General features: G+C 41.2%; 1 protein-coding gene across 1 annotated transcript in view; it reads left to right on the top strand.

Moving 5' to 3' along the window:
* The window catches only part of B3GNT7 (UDP-GlcNAc:betaGal beta-1,3-N-acetylglucosaminyltransferase 7), a 71,068-nt gene extending 58,961 nt beyond the window's left edge, over positions 1-12,107 (top strand). The window contains exon 3 of the mRNA XM_073626511.1: positions 10,228-12,107. Within this exon, the coding sequence (XP_073482612.1) occupies positions 10,228-11,410 (1,183 nt within the window). The 3' untranslated portion in view covers positions 11,411-12,107. The remainder of the gene's footprint in view (positions 1-10,227) is intronic.
* The last annotated feature ends 1,160 nt before the right edge of the window (positions 12,108-13,267 follow it).

The raw sequence follows: 13,267 nt of genomic DNA, 5'->3' as shown, positions 1-13,267 counted from the left end.
AATATTGGAACCCATGGTTGAGAATATCTCCAACCATATTTTGGGGCTAAAAAAATGAATAAAAACCAAGCGCTGATGTGGATAGATATGTGTGATATAAATAAATTGTGCTTAAAAATATATATACCAATATAGTTAGTGCTATGAAAAAATCAGTAAATTAAAGCTGCTATCAATATAGGGTGATCAGATAACCAAACAAATAGTACTAAGTATAAAATTGATGCGCTTTAAATAAATAGTGCACAATATGCTGCTGCGACTAAGCTTAAATCCAGGAATAAAAAATGCATACATGTGAATAAAATAAATAAATAATTATGGTGCTAATACATGTGTTAAAATTGCCAAAATAAATCTTCAAATTGGTGATGTGACGGTGAATATAAATAGAATAATAATGACACTCTGAGTACAATGTCCAGGCAGAGATAAATAGTGGGGGAAAGTAAAAATAATTAAACGGTTCCTTCCCTTAATCCAGATTGATTGACTCACTGGGTTAGATCGTATTTATCAGGATATTTAGTTTTTCTTGCATCCCACTTTAGCCATAATACTGCTGGTGATATTTTGGGGCTGCTACTTCTTCCCTAGTAGCCTGGCTCCTAAACCAAGGATGTAAAGCAGGCCACACGCACACAATTTTAAAAATTTTTTTATTTTTGTAGATCTGATGTGTAACTGCATTTGAGAACATTTTTGTTAATAGTTTGGCACGTTTGTTGATTTACAATTTTAAGAGTATTGCAATTAAAAACTTAAAATAGATGTTGGCTTTAAATATAGTTTTCTTTTGATCATTTTTTTTCTGTGCTTTTGGATCAGTTTTTAAGAGATTGTATTAGCACACATAAACAGAAGTAAGGGTGGGGGGGAGGGGTTAAGGAGCTCACGTAGGACTTTACAAGGAGGCAGAAAAACAAAGTTACAAAAGATTTAATTAAAAATAAAATACACGGCCATTAAGTAGTGGATGTGTAGGGACTATTTTTGGAATACAAGGATAATTCGTGCCAGTTTAAAGCTTCTAAGCGATTCCAGTGGTTAGGTTTAGATCTACGTCATATGCTAAACAGCTTTTACCTTTTCACAACGCATATGTGCTCTTCTTCCTATATTAGAATAACAAGCAACCCAATGTACAAAAACATGGTTCTGGTTAAATTGCTTTGCCACCTTCAGTAGCCCAAGTTCTGTGCACAGTATCTCCTGATGTTTCCTACGTTTTACTAAAGGTCTTTAAAACAACCCTGTCAGTAAAATGAATTTGGGCAAAAAGAACACCTGCAAATAGGATGAGTATTTTTTCCCATACCCCCCTGCCAGCACTACTGAACCCCACTCCATTCAACAGGAATGCTACTCTAAGGCTACTTTCACACTGAAGTGTTGCGGGCGCTGGCAGTAAATCGGCGCTATATTTAGCGCCGTTTTAGCGGCGCTATTCGGACACTAGCAGGGCAGTTTCAACCCCCGCTAGCGGCTGAAAAAGGGTTAAAACCGCCCGCAAAGCGCCGCTGCAGCACTGCTTTGCAGGCGGGCTTGGAGCGCTGCCCCATTGTTTTCAATGGGAATGGGCGCTTTAGGAGCGGTAAATACACCGCTCCAAAGATGCTGGCTTGCAGGACTTTTTAGACCGCCCTGCAAGCGCACCGCTCCAGTGTGAAAGCCCTCGTGGCTTTCACATTGGAGTGCATTGAGCGGCTCTTTCAGGGTGCTTTGCAGGCGCTATTTTTAGCACTTTAGTGCCTGCAAAGCGCCTCAGTGTGAAAGGGGCCTAAAGTCTGCTGATAGACTTGGGAGTATTGGACTGCCTTGTTACCTGCAGTGCTGAGTGGTTCCTCCTGCCAAACTCCATGTGATCCCTGTGCCCTGTAGTGATATGGAGGTCGTAGGGAGGCACCACTGAGCACTGTGGGGGACACAAGAGATAATACTCTGGGAAGTGTTGGTCTTTCAACAGACCTAAACCCACTGATTTAGTGCTTTCCCAAACAGTTACATCCAAGGCATGTCATAAAAGAGAACGGTCAAACCATCAAATGACTGGTGTCATAACTGATCACTTATGCAACACCATGGTAACTGCAGATCAAAGACTAAGATGGCAGCTTCCTTGGCAGTAAAGGATAGGAGGGTTTATTTCCCCTTCAAGTAGAGGATTCCTCTTGAGTGACACAGCATTCAAATTGTAAGTATTCGCTGTTTTCCTTTGCAGCTATTCTTTTGCCACAATAGATTTTTCTGACTATAGACATGCTAAAAATTTGTGGATCGTAATGGCATGTAAACCATCTAGAATATTTTTTACCGTTGACTCCTTTCTATACTCCAAAAGCATATGCAGTAAACCCACAGAACTTGGTCTCTATTCCTCTTTCCAAAACCAGCCCCCCCCTTTTCCTGTGCCCTGTGGAATGCACATTCTGTCTGCAACAAACTCACCGCCCTTCACGACCTCTTTATCACAAATTCCTTTAACCTACTTGCCATTACTGAAACCTGGCTTCATGAATCAGATACTATTTCTCCTGCTTCCCTTTCCCATGGGGGCCTTCTCTGGACCCACTCCCCCAGACCAAGTGGACGGAAGGGAGGTGGAGTTGGACGACTCCTAGCCCCATGCAGCACCTATCAGGTACTTCACCCACCTCCCTCTCTGACACTCTCCTCTTTTGAGGCACACTGCATTCGTCTATTCTCTCCCATTTCTCTAAGAATTGCTGTCATCTACCGGCCCCCTGGACCAGTATCAGCCTTTCTTGATGACTTCTCTGCCTGGCTACCCTACTTTCTCTCTTCTGAAATCCCCACAATTATTCTTGGGGACTTCAACATCCCTGTTAACATTAACACTACTATTACTTCTAAACTTCTCAGTCTAACCTCATCGCTTGACCTGAAGCAATGGATACAGGCTCCTACCCACTCCAACGGCAACACCCTTGACCTTGTCTTCTCCTATCTGTGCACTCCGTGCAACCTTTCCAACAATCCACTCCCACTCTCTGATCACCACCTTATTAGTTTTGCTCTCTCCCTGTCTTCCACCTCTTCTCCCTCCAACCGCCTAACAGTTACACGTAGAAACCTTCGCCACCTCAACCCTTCTCTTCTCTACTCTGCTACTGATCACCTCTGACCAAATCTCACCTCTGTCCTGCCCCCACCTAGCTACTTTCATCTACAACAGCTCACTGTCTTCCTCCCTAGACAAGCTTGCCCCCCTCACTACACGCAGAATTAGGCCCCGACTGCTACAACCCTGCTACAACCCTGGCAAACAGATGACACCAGAAGTCTCAGAAAACGTAGCCGTGCTCTTGAGCGCCTGTGGCATAAGACTAAGACCCAGGAAGACTTCACACAATATTAATCTGCCCTCCTAAAATACTACTCCTGCCTTCACACTGCCAAACAGACCTACTTTATCACACTCATTAACACCTTCTCATCCAGTCCACGTCAACGCTTCTCTACCTTCAACACTCTACTCTGTCCTCCACTGCCTCCACCCACCAACTCAATCACTGCCCAGGAGATTGCCAATCACTTCAAAACTAAGATTGATACAATTCATGAGGAGATCACCAATGCGCAAAAACCTCCCCCATGCAACACCCCATGTCCACAGATACAATCATTACTTCACTCATTCAACCCTGCTACTATTACTGAGGTTGCTAAACTTTTATCTAACACTCATCTAACCACCTGCCCCCTGGATCCTGTTCCCTCGCAAATGCTACGCTCACCCTCTGACTCGATTCTACACTCCCTAACTCACATTTTCAACCTCTCCCTCTCTTGTGGCATCTTCCCAAACTCTCTAAAACATGCGCTAGTCACCCCCATACTTAAAAAGCCCTCACTGGACCCCACCAATCTCAACAACTTACGTCCCATCTCCTTACTCTCCTTCTCCTCCAAACTTCTTGAAAGACTGGTCTACAACCGACTAAGCGACCATCTGACCATGAATAAACTTCTTGATCCCCTTCAGTCCGGTTTTCGCCCTCAACACTCCACGGAAACTGCTCTCCTTAAACTCTCAAATGACCTACTAATGGCTAAAGCCAATGGACACTATTCTGTACTACTTCTCCTGGATCTCTCTGCTGCCTTTGACACAGTGGACCACCCCCTCCTCCTCCAAAAACTCCACTCCTTTGGTCTCCGTGACTGTACTCTTCGCTGGTTCTCATCCTACCTATCCTACCACTCATTCAGTGTCACTTACAACTCTACTTCCTCCTCTCCTCTTCCTTTCTCCGCTGGGGTCCCCCAAGGTTCTGTTCTTGGACCTCTCCTTTTCTCAATCTACACCACTTCCCTGGGTCAGTTGATTGCCTCCCACGGCTTTAAATATCATCTCTACGCTGATGACACCCAAATCTATCTCTCCACCCCCCAGCTCTCTCCATCTGTCTCCTCACGCATTACCAACTTACTAGCAGACATATCAGCCTGGATGTCACATCACTTCCTCAAACTCAACCTATCCAAAACCAAGCTCATGATATTTCCTCCCTCAGGTGCCACTTCCCCTGATTTCCCTGTCAATATCAACGGCTCAACTATCAACCCATCTCCCCACGCCAAGGTCCTAGGTGTAATCCTGGACTCTGAACTAACCTTTCGACCCCACATTCTATCACTATCCAAAACTTGCAGCCTCAATCTCCGCAACATCTCTAAGATACGCCCCTTCCTAACCAATGTCACCACAAAGCTTTTAATCCACTCCCTGGTCATCTCCCGCCTCGACTATTGCAACTCCCTCCTCATTGGTTTACCTCTAAATAGGCTATCCCCACTTCAGTCCATCATGAACGCTGCTGCCAGGCTCATCCACCTCACAAACCGCTCAGCGTCTGCTACACCCCTCTGCCAATCCCTCCATTGGCTGCCACTCAGTCACCGAATTAAATTCAAGATACTAACTATAACTTACAAAGCCATCCACAACCTGGCCCCCAGCTACATCTCTAACCTAGTCACAAAATACCAACCTAATCGTTCTCTTCGCTCCTCCCAAGACCTCCTGCTCTCAAACTCCCTTGTCACCTCATCCCATGCTCGCCTTCAGGACTTCTCCAGAGCCTCCCCCATCCTCTGGAATGCTCTACCCCAATCCGTCCGAATTTCTCCTACTTTATCCACATTCAGACGATCCCTGAAAACTCATCTCTTCAGAGAAGCCTATCTGGCCCCCACCTAACAACTGTACATTTATCTTCTCAATCAGCACATCACCCACAGTTATTACCTCTTGTATCTCTTGACCTTCCCTCTTAGATTGTAAGCTCTAAGGAGCAGGGCCCTCTGATTCCTACTGTATCAAAGTGTATTGTATTTGTACTGTCTACCCTCAAGTTGTAAAGCGCTACGTAAACTGTTGGCGCTATATAAATCCTGTATAATAATAATAATAATAACATGGTCTGCAGCAGAATACACAGAACTATTCACGTGACTGAGTTCTATCTGTAGGGCTTGAATTGGTACATTTTATCTATATATCCTTTTTTTTGCAGCTTCTGTGCAATTCCGCTTTTTATGTGTGTTCTTGTTTGCCGTGTTATAATGTAGACTGTTATTGGCACAAATGTTGAACAAGAAGTAGACAGTCATTGTCTGTATTTTCCACTTATTTTCCAGTGATGTCAGGAAACAGTTTACAAGGTGAATCCTTTAGAAGAGATAACTGTAATGTGCGTATGTAGTTGACAACCTAGTCATTTTATTTTATTCAGCTACCATTTTTACATATGCTTCATTGCCAGGCTGTCCTTGCAAAGCACAGTTTTTGATTCCCAAGTCCTGTTTCCTTCCCGTTATCCAAAGTTTTACTACTTAGCAAGTAGAAAGAAGCCTTTCATTGCAAAGCCCCATTTAATTGCCTCGAAACTGAAGAGGCTTCTCTGTAATGTAAACGTGCCAGGCAGGGTGTATGGGAGGTTTTCTGGAGGTGATCTGAATCGTATTAACCTCTCAAGTCTCTATCCATGCAAGATCCTGGGCTCTTGCTGATAATTCTGCTATTCAGTCCAGAATATTCGCACCATACCAGCAGTCCCATCCCCCAAATATGCTCCTAAATCTTGAGTAAATAGCCACAAAGTCAACAGTGGAACTACATATAAAATTCAACAGGATTACAAAATATACTAAGGGAAGGAATATATTTCTGTGATCATTTTTTTTTCTCAGAAATGAAGATCTGCAAATTCTTAATTTTTTCTTGTTTTCAGGTTGATGTTTTTTAAGGATTAATAGAAAACTATTGAGAAGAAACTACTATCAGCAATGCATGACACACTTTTTGTACTCAAAAAAAAAAAAAAAAAAAAATGTGCATGAACTAATCCCCTCTAACCCAATCTCAATAATTAAAAAAATAATATAAAATAGTGTAAAATAGAATAAAGTGCACCCAACTATATAAATCCTCGACTTCTCGAAACCAAACAAAAAAATAAACAAATCCCTAAGTGCTAGAAGTGATACAGTTGAACAAAAAGAAACTAGTAGTGTGTACAAGGCTTAAAGGGGTTGTAAAGGTAAAAGTTTTTTCACCTTAATGCAATCTATGCATTAAGGTGAAAAAACATCTGACAATACCGCCCGCCCCCCGTTTTACTTACCTGACCCCTCGAAAGTCCTACGCTCGTTCCCGACATCCGCTTCGCCGCTCAGCCTGGCCGTTGATTGGCTAGAGTGGATGGATTGAAAGCAGTGCAGCCATTGGCTCGCGCTGCTGCCAACATATCCAATGATGTGGCACGCCGGGGGGTGGGGCCGAGTGATACAGTGAGCGGCTATGGCCGCCGGCTGTATGACGGGAGCATGCCTGCAAGCACTCAACACCATGCGAGGGAGCTCGCATGAAAGTGTTGAGTCCTTGCGGGGCGGAGCCGAGACAGCTGCCGAGGGACCCCAGAAGACCAGGTTCGGGCCACTCTGTGCAAAACGAGCTGCACAGTGGAGGTAAGTATAACATGTTTGTTATTTAAAAAAAAAAAATCGCTTTAGTGATCCTTTAAGTTATTAGGTCAAATGGCACTTGTTTGCTCATCTGAGGTCACTTGCACCTCTGTAATTTCCTATACGCTATACAGACATCAGTGTTTACACAACAAAGAAGGTAGGGGACATCAGTGTGCTACCTCCATTTGTTTAAAATGTTAGGCAGGACATAGACGGTGCAAATTTCTTTCTTGCAACCATGGGTTGTAGAAAATAAATTAGCAGGATTCCCCCATTAAAACAGATAGTGCTGACAGGGGAATCCCTCTTGCCGAGACCTTGTATTTTCACGGCGGGGGGTGGGGGGCGGGGAAGCTGTCTCCGCCGGGAGAAGACGGTGATTATTGTTAGCTGCTAGTCGCAAGTAAATCCAGCAGGCTGGGTGTAACCAAGTTAATCGGTCAATCAACTTGGTACATTCAGCCTACCCGCACATGCTTTGAATCTCGGCCAGTTCCTGCTGAACCGGCTAAGATTTGAACTATGGTCAGCATTACATTATATAATTCAAAACACTCACATGTTAAAAGAGCTCACCTAGCACTAAGGCTAGAAGCATTGGGAAAGTAGACGCCACAGTGGTAATTTGTGTGTTGTGACGTCACTGTGCCATAGTCCTGCATGTTGTGTTTCGTCACACTGAGAGCACAGTGACATCATGGAAGGCCCCAAAAATTATCACTGTGGTACATACTTTTCTAAAGCTTCTTCTACCCTTAGTGCTAGGAGAGTGCATGTATTGATTATTTTAATGTAACCTTTTTATTAAACAGAGTTAGTGCTAAGGCTCCTTTCACAATAGCATGTCTTCAAAGTCGCACGATTTTCATTGCAACTTTTGGTACAATTTTGATTTGACTTTAAATTCTAAGTTGTATCAAAAGTTGCACCAAAGTAGTGCAGGTACCTTTGCAAAGTTACTGCGACTTTAAGTACCATTGAAAAGAAAGGTGCGCGGTTTGTCATGCGACTTTGATACCCAAAGTTGCATGACAAATCGGACAAGTGGGAATGGACTCTCAGATGTCTTTCCCCCTTTGTTGTATAAATGTCAATTTTGGTATATCATTGGTGCAGGTGTCCTAAGGAGAGACACGCAAGTGCTGTTTGACCTGCTTATTAACTTAAGAGGGCAATACCATTTGGTGAGTGTATCCCCAAGGGGGGCTAGAGTGTGCCAAGGTGGAAGTAGACATCAGGTGATATGAGGTTTTGGAAGTGGAAATAGAAGAATTTTTGTAACGGGTTGAATACTGTTCATGTTTTTTAACACATTGTTATTTAAATTTAAATATTTATAGTTCGAGAGACTTTATATGATTGTACACAATATGTGTGTATTTATTGAGATTAGGTTAGAAGGGATTAGCACCATGTACAATTTTGTGCATATTTATATATCTGTGATAGTTGTACAGTAGCCGAGTTGGGAAAAGGTTAGGTAGGGAATCCTAACAAGAGTTCAATTCTCCCCCTTTTTTGGGACTTTGAAGTAGAGCTGCACGATTCTGGCCAAAATTAGAAATTTTGCTTAGAATAAAAAGATCACGATTCTCTCACCATTCTCGCAGCGTAAAATCTTTCACATTATACAAAATAAAATTGGGCTAACTGTACTGGTTAGGTTTTTTTTTTTTTTTTTTATTCATTAAAGTGCCTTTTTTTTTTCCCCACAAAATTGCATTTGAACGACTGCTGCGCAAATGCAGTGTGATATAAAATATTGCAACAACCACCATTTTATTCTCTAGGGTCTATACTAAAATATATATATATGTTTGGGGGTTCTAAGTAATTTTCTAGCAAAAAAAAATGATTTTAACTTGAAACCAACAAATGTTTCTCAACCTTTTCAACACGGGGAACCCTTGAAATGACTTTCCAGTCTCCGAGAACCCCTGCTAATAATGACTATATATACAACTCATGATACATTAGTGTGATGGACAGTGGGAAGAATGCTCCTTTCATTTGTGGTCATTGGGAAGAATTACCCCTTTACAGATAGCTAAAAAAAAATGGTGTCAGTGGGAACTTATCTGAGAGGCAGAAACTGTTCATTGCTCAAGGAACCCCTGGTAACCTCTGGAGGAACCCTATGGTTCCATGGAACCTCGGTTGAGAAACCCTGGTTTAAGTGGTTAAACTTCCCTCATTTTCACCCCAAAGTATATTCCTTTGATCTAAAGGACAAACTGTTACAATGTTTTTACTTAAGTTCCACTGCTAAAGAATGTTGTGATTCATGACAGACTGCCCGTTTTTTTTTTTTTTTTTTCTTTCTTTTGACGGCTGTCGGCTTTAGCAGAGCAGAGAGAATTCTCTGCATAGAAAGCATCGGGAAATACTTTTTTCAAGATCGCAATGGGGAAAAAATGGGGAAAACATTGCGATTAATTGCGCAGCTCTACTTTGAAGGCTCAAAAAAGTATTTATCATAAAATTGTATAATTTTTATTACAATTCTTTAAAAGGTTTTGTTATAGAAGAATACATTTTTTTTTTTTTTTTACACATAATAAAGTAAACACAAAATACAATAGTTCCTGTGCTTATTTCTAGTTCTAGTTTTTGGGGGCTGAGGATTACATGTCCAAAAACACCCTCCTCCTTTTATCCATCTCATGTTTGGGGTGTAAATGTCTGTTGGAAGTGATGGCAATAGCCTCTTTTTATCTACTTTTTATGAAGTTTGTTCTTACTCTGTGAATAAGGGACACTCTGTAAGTACATCGTATACAATCTATGCCCTACTGTGATATGCCTTTTTTAGATGCTCTAATGTGTTGTAGTTTCTACCATAGATCACATCATACCATTTGCAGAGCTATCCCTGAAGGAGAAGCTAATTTAACTCTGAAATGTGTGCAAAAGCTATTTGATCTCTGCATGTATAACTAGAAATATAATAAATACTTTTTTGAGCCTTCAAAGTCCCATGAATAGGGGGAATTTTACTCTTGTTAGGGTTGCATTATAGGAATGTTAGGATCACAGAATAACCTCGGAAATCCCTGAAGTTGAGCCCAGATCTGTATTATCTTTAACACATTATTTTCATATTGCCAAAGACTCAAGTATGAACAAAGACTGACTAAACCCTAAACCTATATTTCTGTTAGCCTTCAAACCTAATCTTATTAGTATTTTTGAAAGTATAGCTAAATCTAATACTGATATTTCTTCTCTTGTCAGGAAGAAGAAGATCTACAAAGGCTTGTGCATTTCCTTCTTTGTGGTGATTACATTGACCATCCTCCACACAGGGACACCCCCAAATCTGTTTTTTACTCAGAAGGATATAGAGTCTGAAAGTCCTATATCTGCTGCAAAACGTGATACTTTTCAAGCACCTGGTGCTTTTTGGGCAAAAAGGAAAGGTGAACAAATGGACATATCTCCCACGGAAGATGGATATCCTAGTGAATGGGATATTGACGTTATCAACTGCACTGCCAACTTGAACCTTACCCATCTCGACTGGTTCAAGACACTGGAGCCTAACTTTCAACAGTTTATCCTCTACCGAGACTGCCGTTATTTCCCTATGATTATTAACAACCCACAGAAGTGCAGCGGAGATGTTGACCTCCTCATTGTGGTAAAATCAATAATCACTCAGCATGACCGCAGGGACGTTATTCGTAAAACCTGGGGAAAAGAGAAAGCAGTGAATGGGAAGAAAATAAGAACATTATTTCTTTTAGGAACAGCTATGAAAGAAGAGGAAAGAGCTAATTACCAAAAGCTTCTGGAGTTTGAAAACCAGATATACGGTGATATTCTTCAGTGGGATTTTTTGGATTCTTTTTTTAATTTAACCCTGAAGGAAGTAAATTTTCTTAAATGGATGACCATTTATTGCCATCACGTGCCCTACATCTTCAAAGGGGACGACGATGTGTTTGTCAGCCCCATCAATATCTTGGACTTTCTGGATGGCAACAAAATGCCTGATCTGTTTGTTGGAGATGTCTTATACAAAGCTCACCCCATCCGCAGGAAAGACAACAAATACTATATTCCAACATCTCTATACAGCAAAAACCTCTATCCTCCTTATGCAGGTGGTGGAGGCTTTTTAATGGCAGGCTCTTTGGTCACAAAATTGTTTAAAGCTTCTGAGACTTTGGAACTGTATCCTATTGATGATGTGTTTCTAGGTATGTGTTTAGAGGTCATCAAAATCAACCCTATAATGCATGAAGGCTTTAAAACTTTTGGGATTGTAAAAAACAAAAACAGCAAGATGAACAAGGAGCCCTGCTTCTTCCAAAGCATGCTCGTTGTTCACAAACTATTACCTGATGAACTGCTACAGATGTGGGAACTAGTACATAGTAACTTGACTTGTTCGCGAAAAATCAACATTCTTTAGTGTCTGTGGCAAAGGACCTGTGGAGGGGTTAGGAAACAAAAGTACAAACTGGATTCTTTATTTTTTATGAAGGCTGTTTCCCTGGCAGGTTTGGGGTTCAACTTCCTGAAAGCATTATTTTTTTATGTTTATGAGAAATCGGACCTTGTAACTTTTGTAAAGGATTCCATGGAACTGTGCTCTGGGTACGATATAGGCAATCATTATGAACGTGAATGAAAGCTTGTTTTTAACTCTGGGTCAATCAGCTGTGCTGTATGTGGTGGAGGCTCTCTCCAATGTTTTTCTTTGGAATTTTTAGACCTACAGAGCCTTATATGGTACATACAAAGATACTTAACCCAAACTACACTTTACAGAAGCTTTCATTTCACATAGTAACTTAACACTGGGTGTGCCTGCAACATGGTGACAAGCCATGTAGGCTTCCTGATCACAGTGATCTACAGTGGTGCTGTCCATGGCTCACAGACTCTGTGAGGCCTTATATAAAACAGTTATAAAAAAAAAAAACTGTGAGCTACAAGAACTTAATTTCCAATCTCTTGAAAATTTTTTGTTTTATAATATTTATGTTTAAATGTTTGGGGTCGCTTTTGTTTGTTGATTGACCTTTACTTTTTTGATTATTTTAAGGTATCTTTTGTTGACAATTTTTGTTAATTTATGAAAGTAAAATTTAAATTAAGAAGCATTACCACAACTGTTTCTGTTTCAGTTAAAGGAATCATATTTAAAACTATATAATAATGTTTTTGATTGAACATGGTAGGCTTTTATATTTTATGAAAGTGGCATGGTTTAAGGGCCAGTTCACACCAGAATGCAGTGTGGAAAACCTGCATTCAGTGCATGTTTACCACACTGCGTTCACAACACAATGCGCTTGTGATCTGTAGCGGGTGTCAGTGCAATGCTAACGACACAATACAGGTCGCAAACGCGGTGCATTTGCCTGCATCGGATCACATGGTATAGAAGTACCATGTGATCTGCTTGCTCTGTGTCTTGTAAAGTAGTGCATGCACTACTTCTGCTGCGGTCCAGCGTGGTTTCAGCCCAGAATGGGCTGAAATTGCACTGCACCTGGATCACATGTGAATCGCGCAGGGATGCACAGGGCGTTCCTATGTAGTTCATGGTGTGAACCGGCCCTAAGGGATAATTCACACCTGATGCTTTCCGGTCCATTTTTTAACTGCAAAAAAAAAACACACACACAGTGTTTACCATGTATTCCAGTGGTCCTAGTTCATTCCAGTGTGGTCAGTTCCAGTGCAGTTAACAAAAGTAGAATCTGCTGCATTTTTTTTTTCATCTGAAATAGACAGCAGGAAAGGAACGACCTAACAGGATTTTAAAGGCCCAGATCAATATGATTGACTTATCAGTTTGATTTTACTCTTTAGTATTTTATAAGATTTGTGAAATATTGATCTGGGCCTTTAAAATCCCATTAGGTGGGTTCCTTTCCTGTTGTCGATTTCAACATTTGGGGATGATGGCCCAATTTTCACACTTCCCGACTATACCTTTCCTTCTTTAGTCCATTTTTTTTCATATTTTTTTTCATCTGGAACGTGGTAAAACGCATGTAAACGCACCAGAACGCGTCCTAAATTAAGATAGTTTTCAGGTGTCCAAAAAAAAAAAATCAATAAGGGAAAAAAAAGTGCACTGGGACACAATGAAAATGCATCAAAAACGCATCCCGAACACATTGTGGTGTGAACCAGCTCTAATGCCGCGTACACACGGTCGAAATTTCGGCCCGCAAAAGACTAATGAGAGTTTTTCGTCAGAAAATGCGACCGGCTGTATGCTCATAAATAAAATCAATTGTGCTTGTGCTAAAAA

The sequence above is a fragment of the Aquarana catesbeiana genome, linkage group LG04 (genome assembly GCF_042186555.1).
Source record: "Aquarana catesbeiana isolate 2022-GZ linkage group LG04, ASM4218655v1, whole genome shotgun sequence".
In the NCBI taxonomy this organism is placed as follows: domain Eukaryota; kingdom Metazoa; phylum Chordata; class Amphibia; order Anura; family Ranidae; genus Aquarana; species Aquarana catesbeiana.
This window is presented reverse-complemented; position numbering and strand designations above follow the sequence as displayed.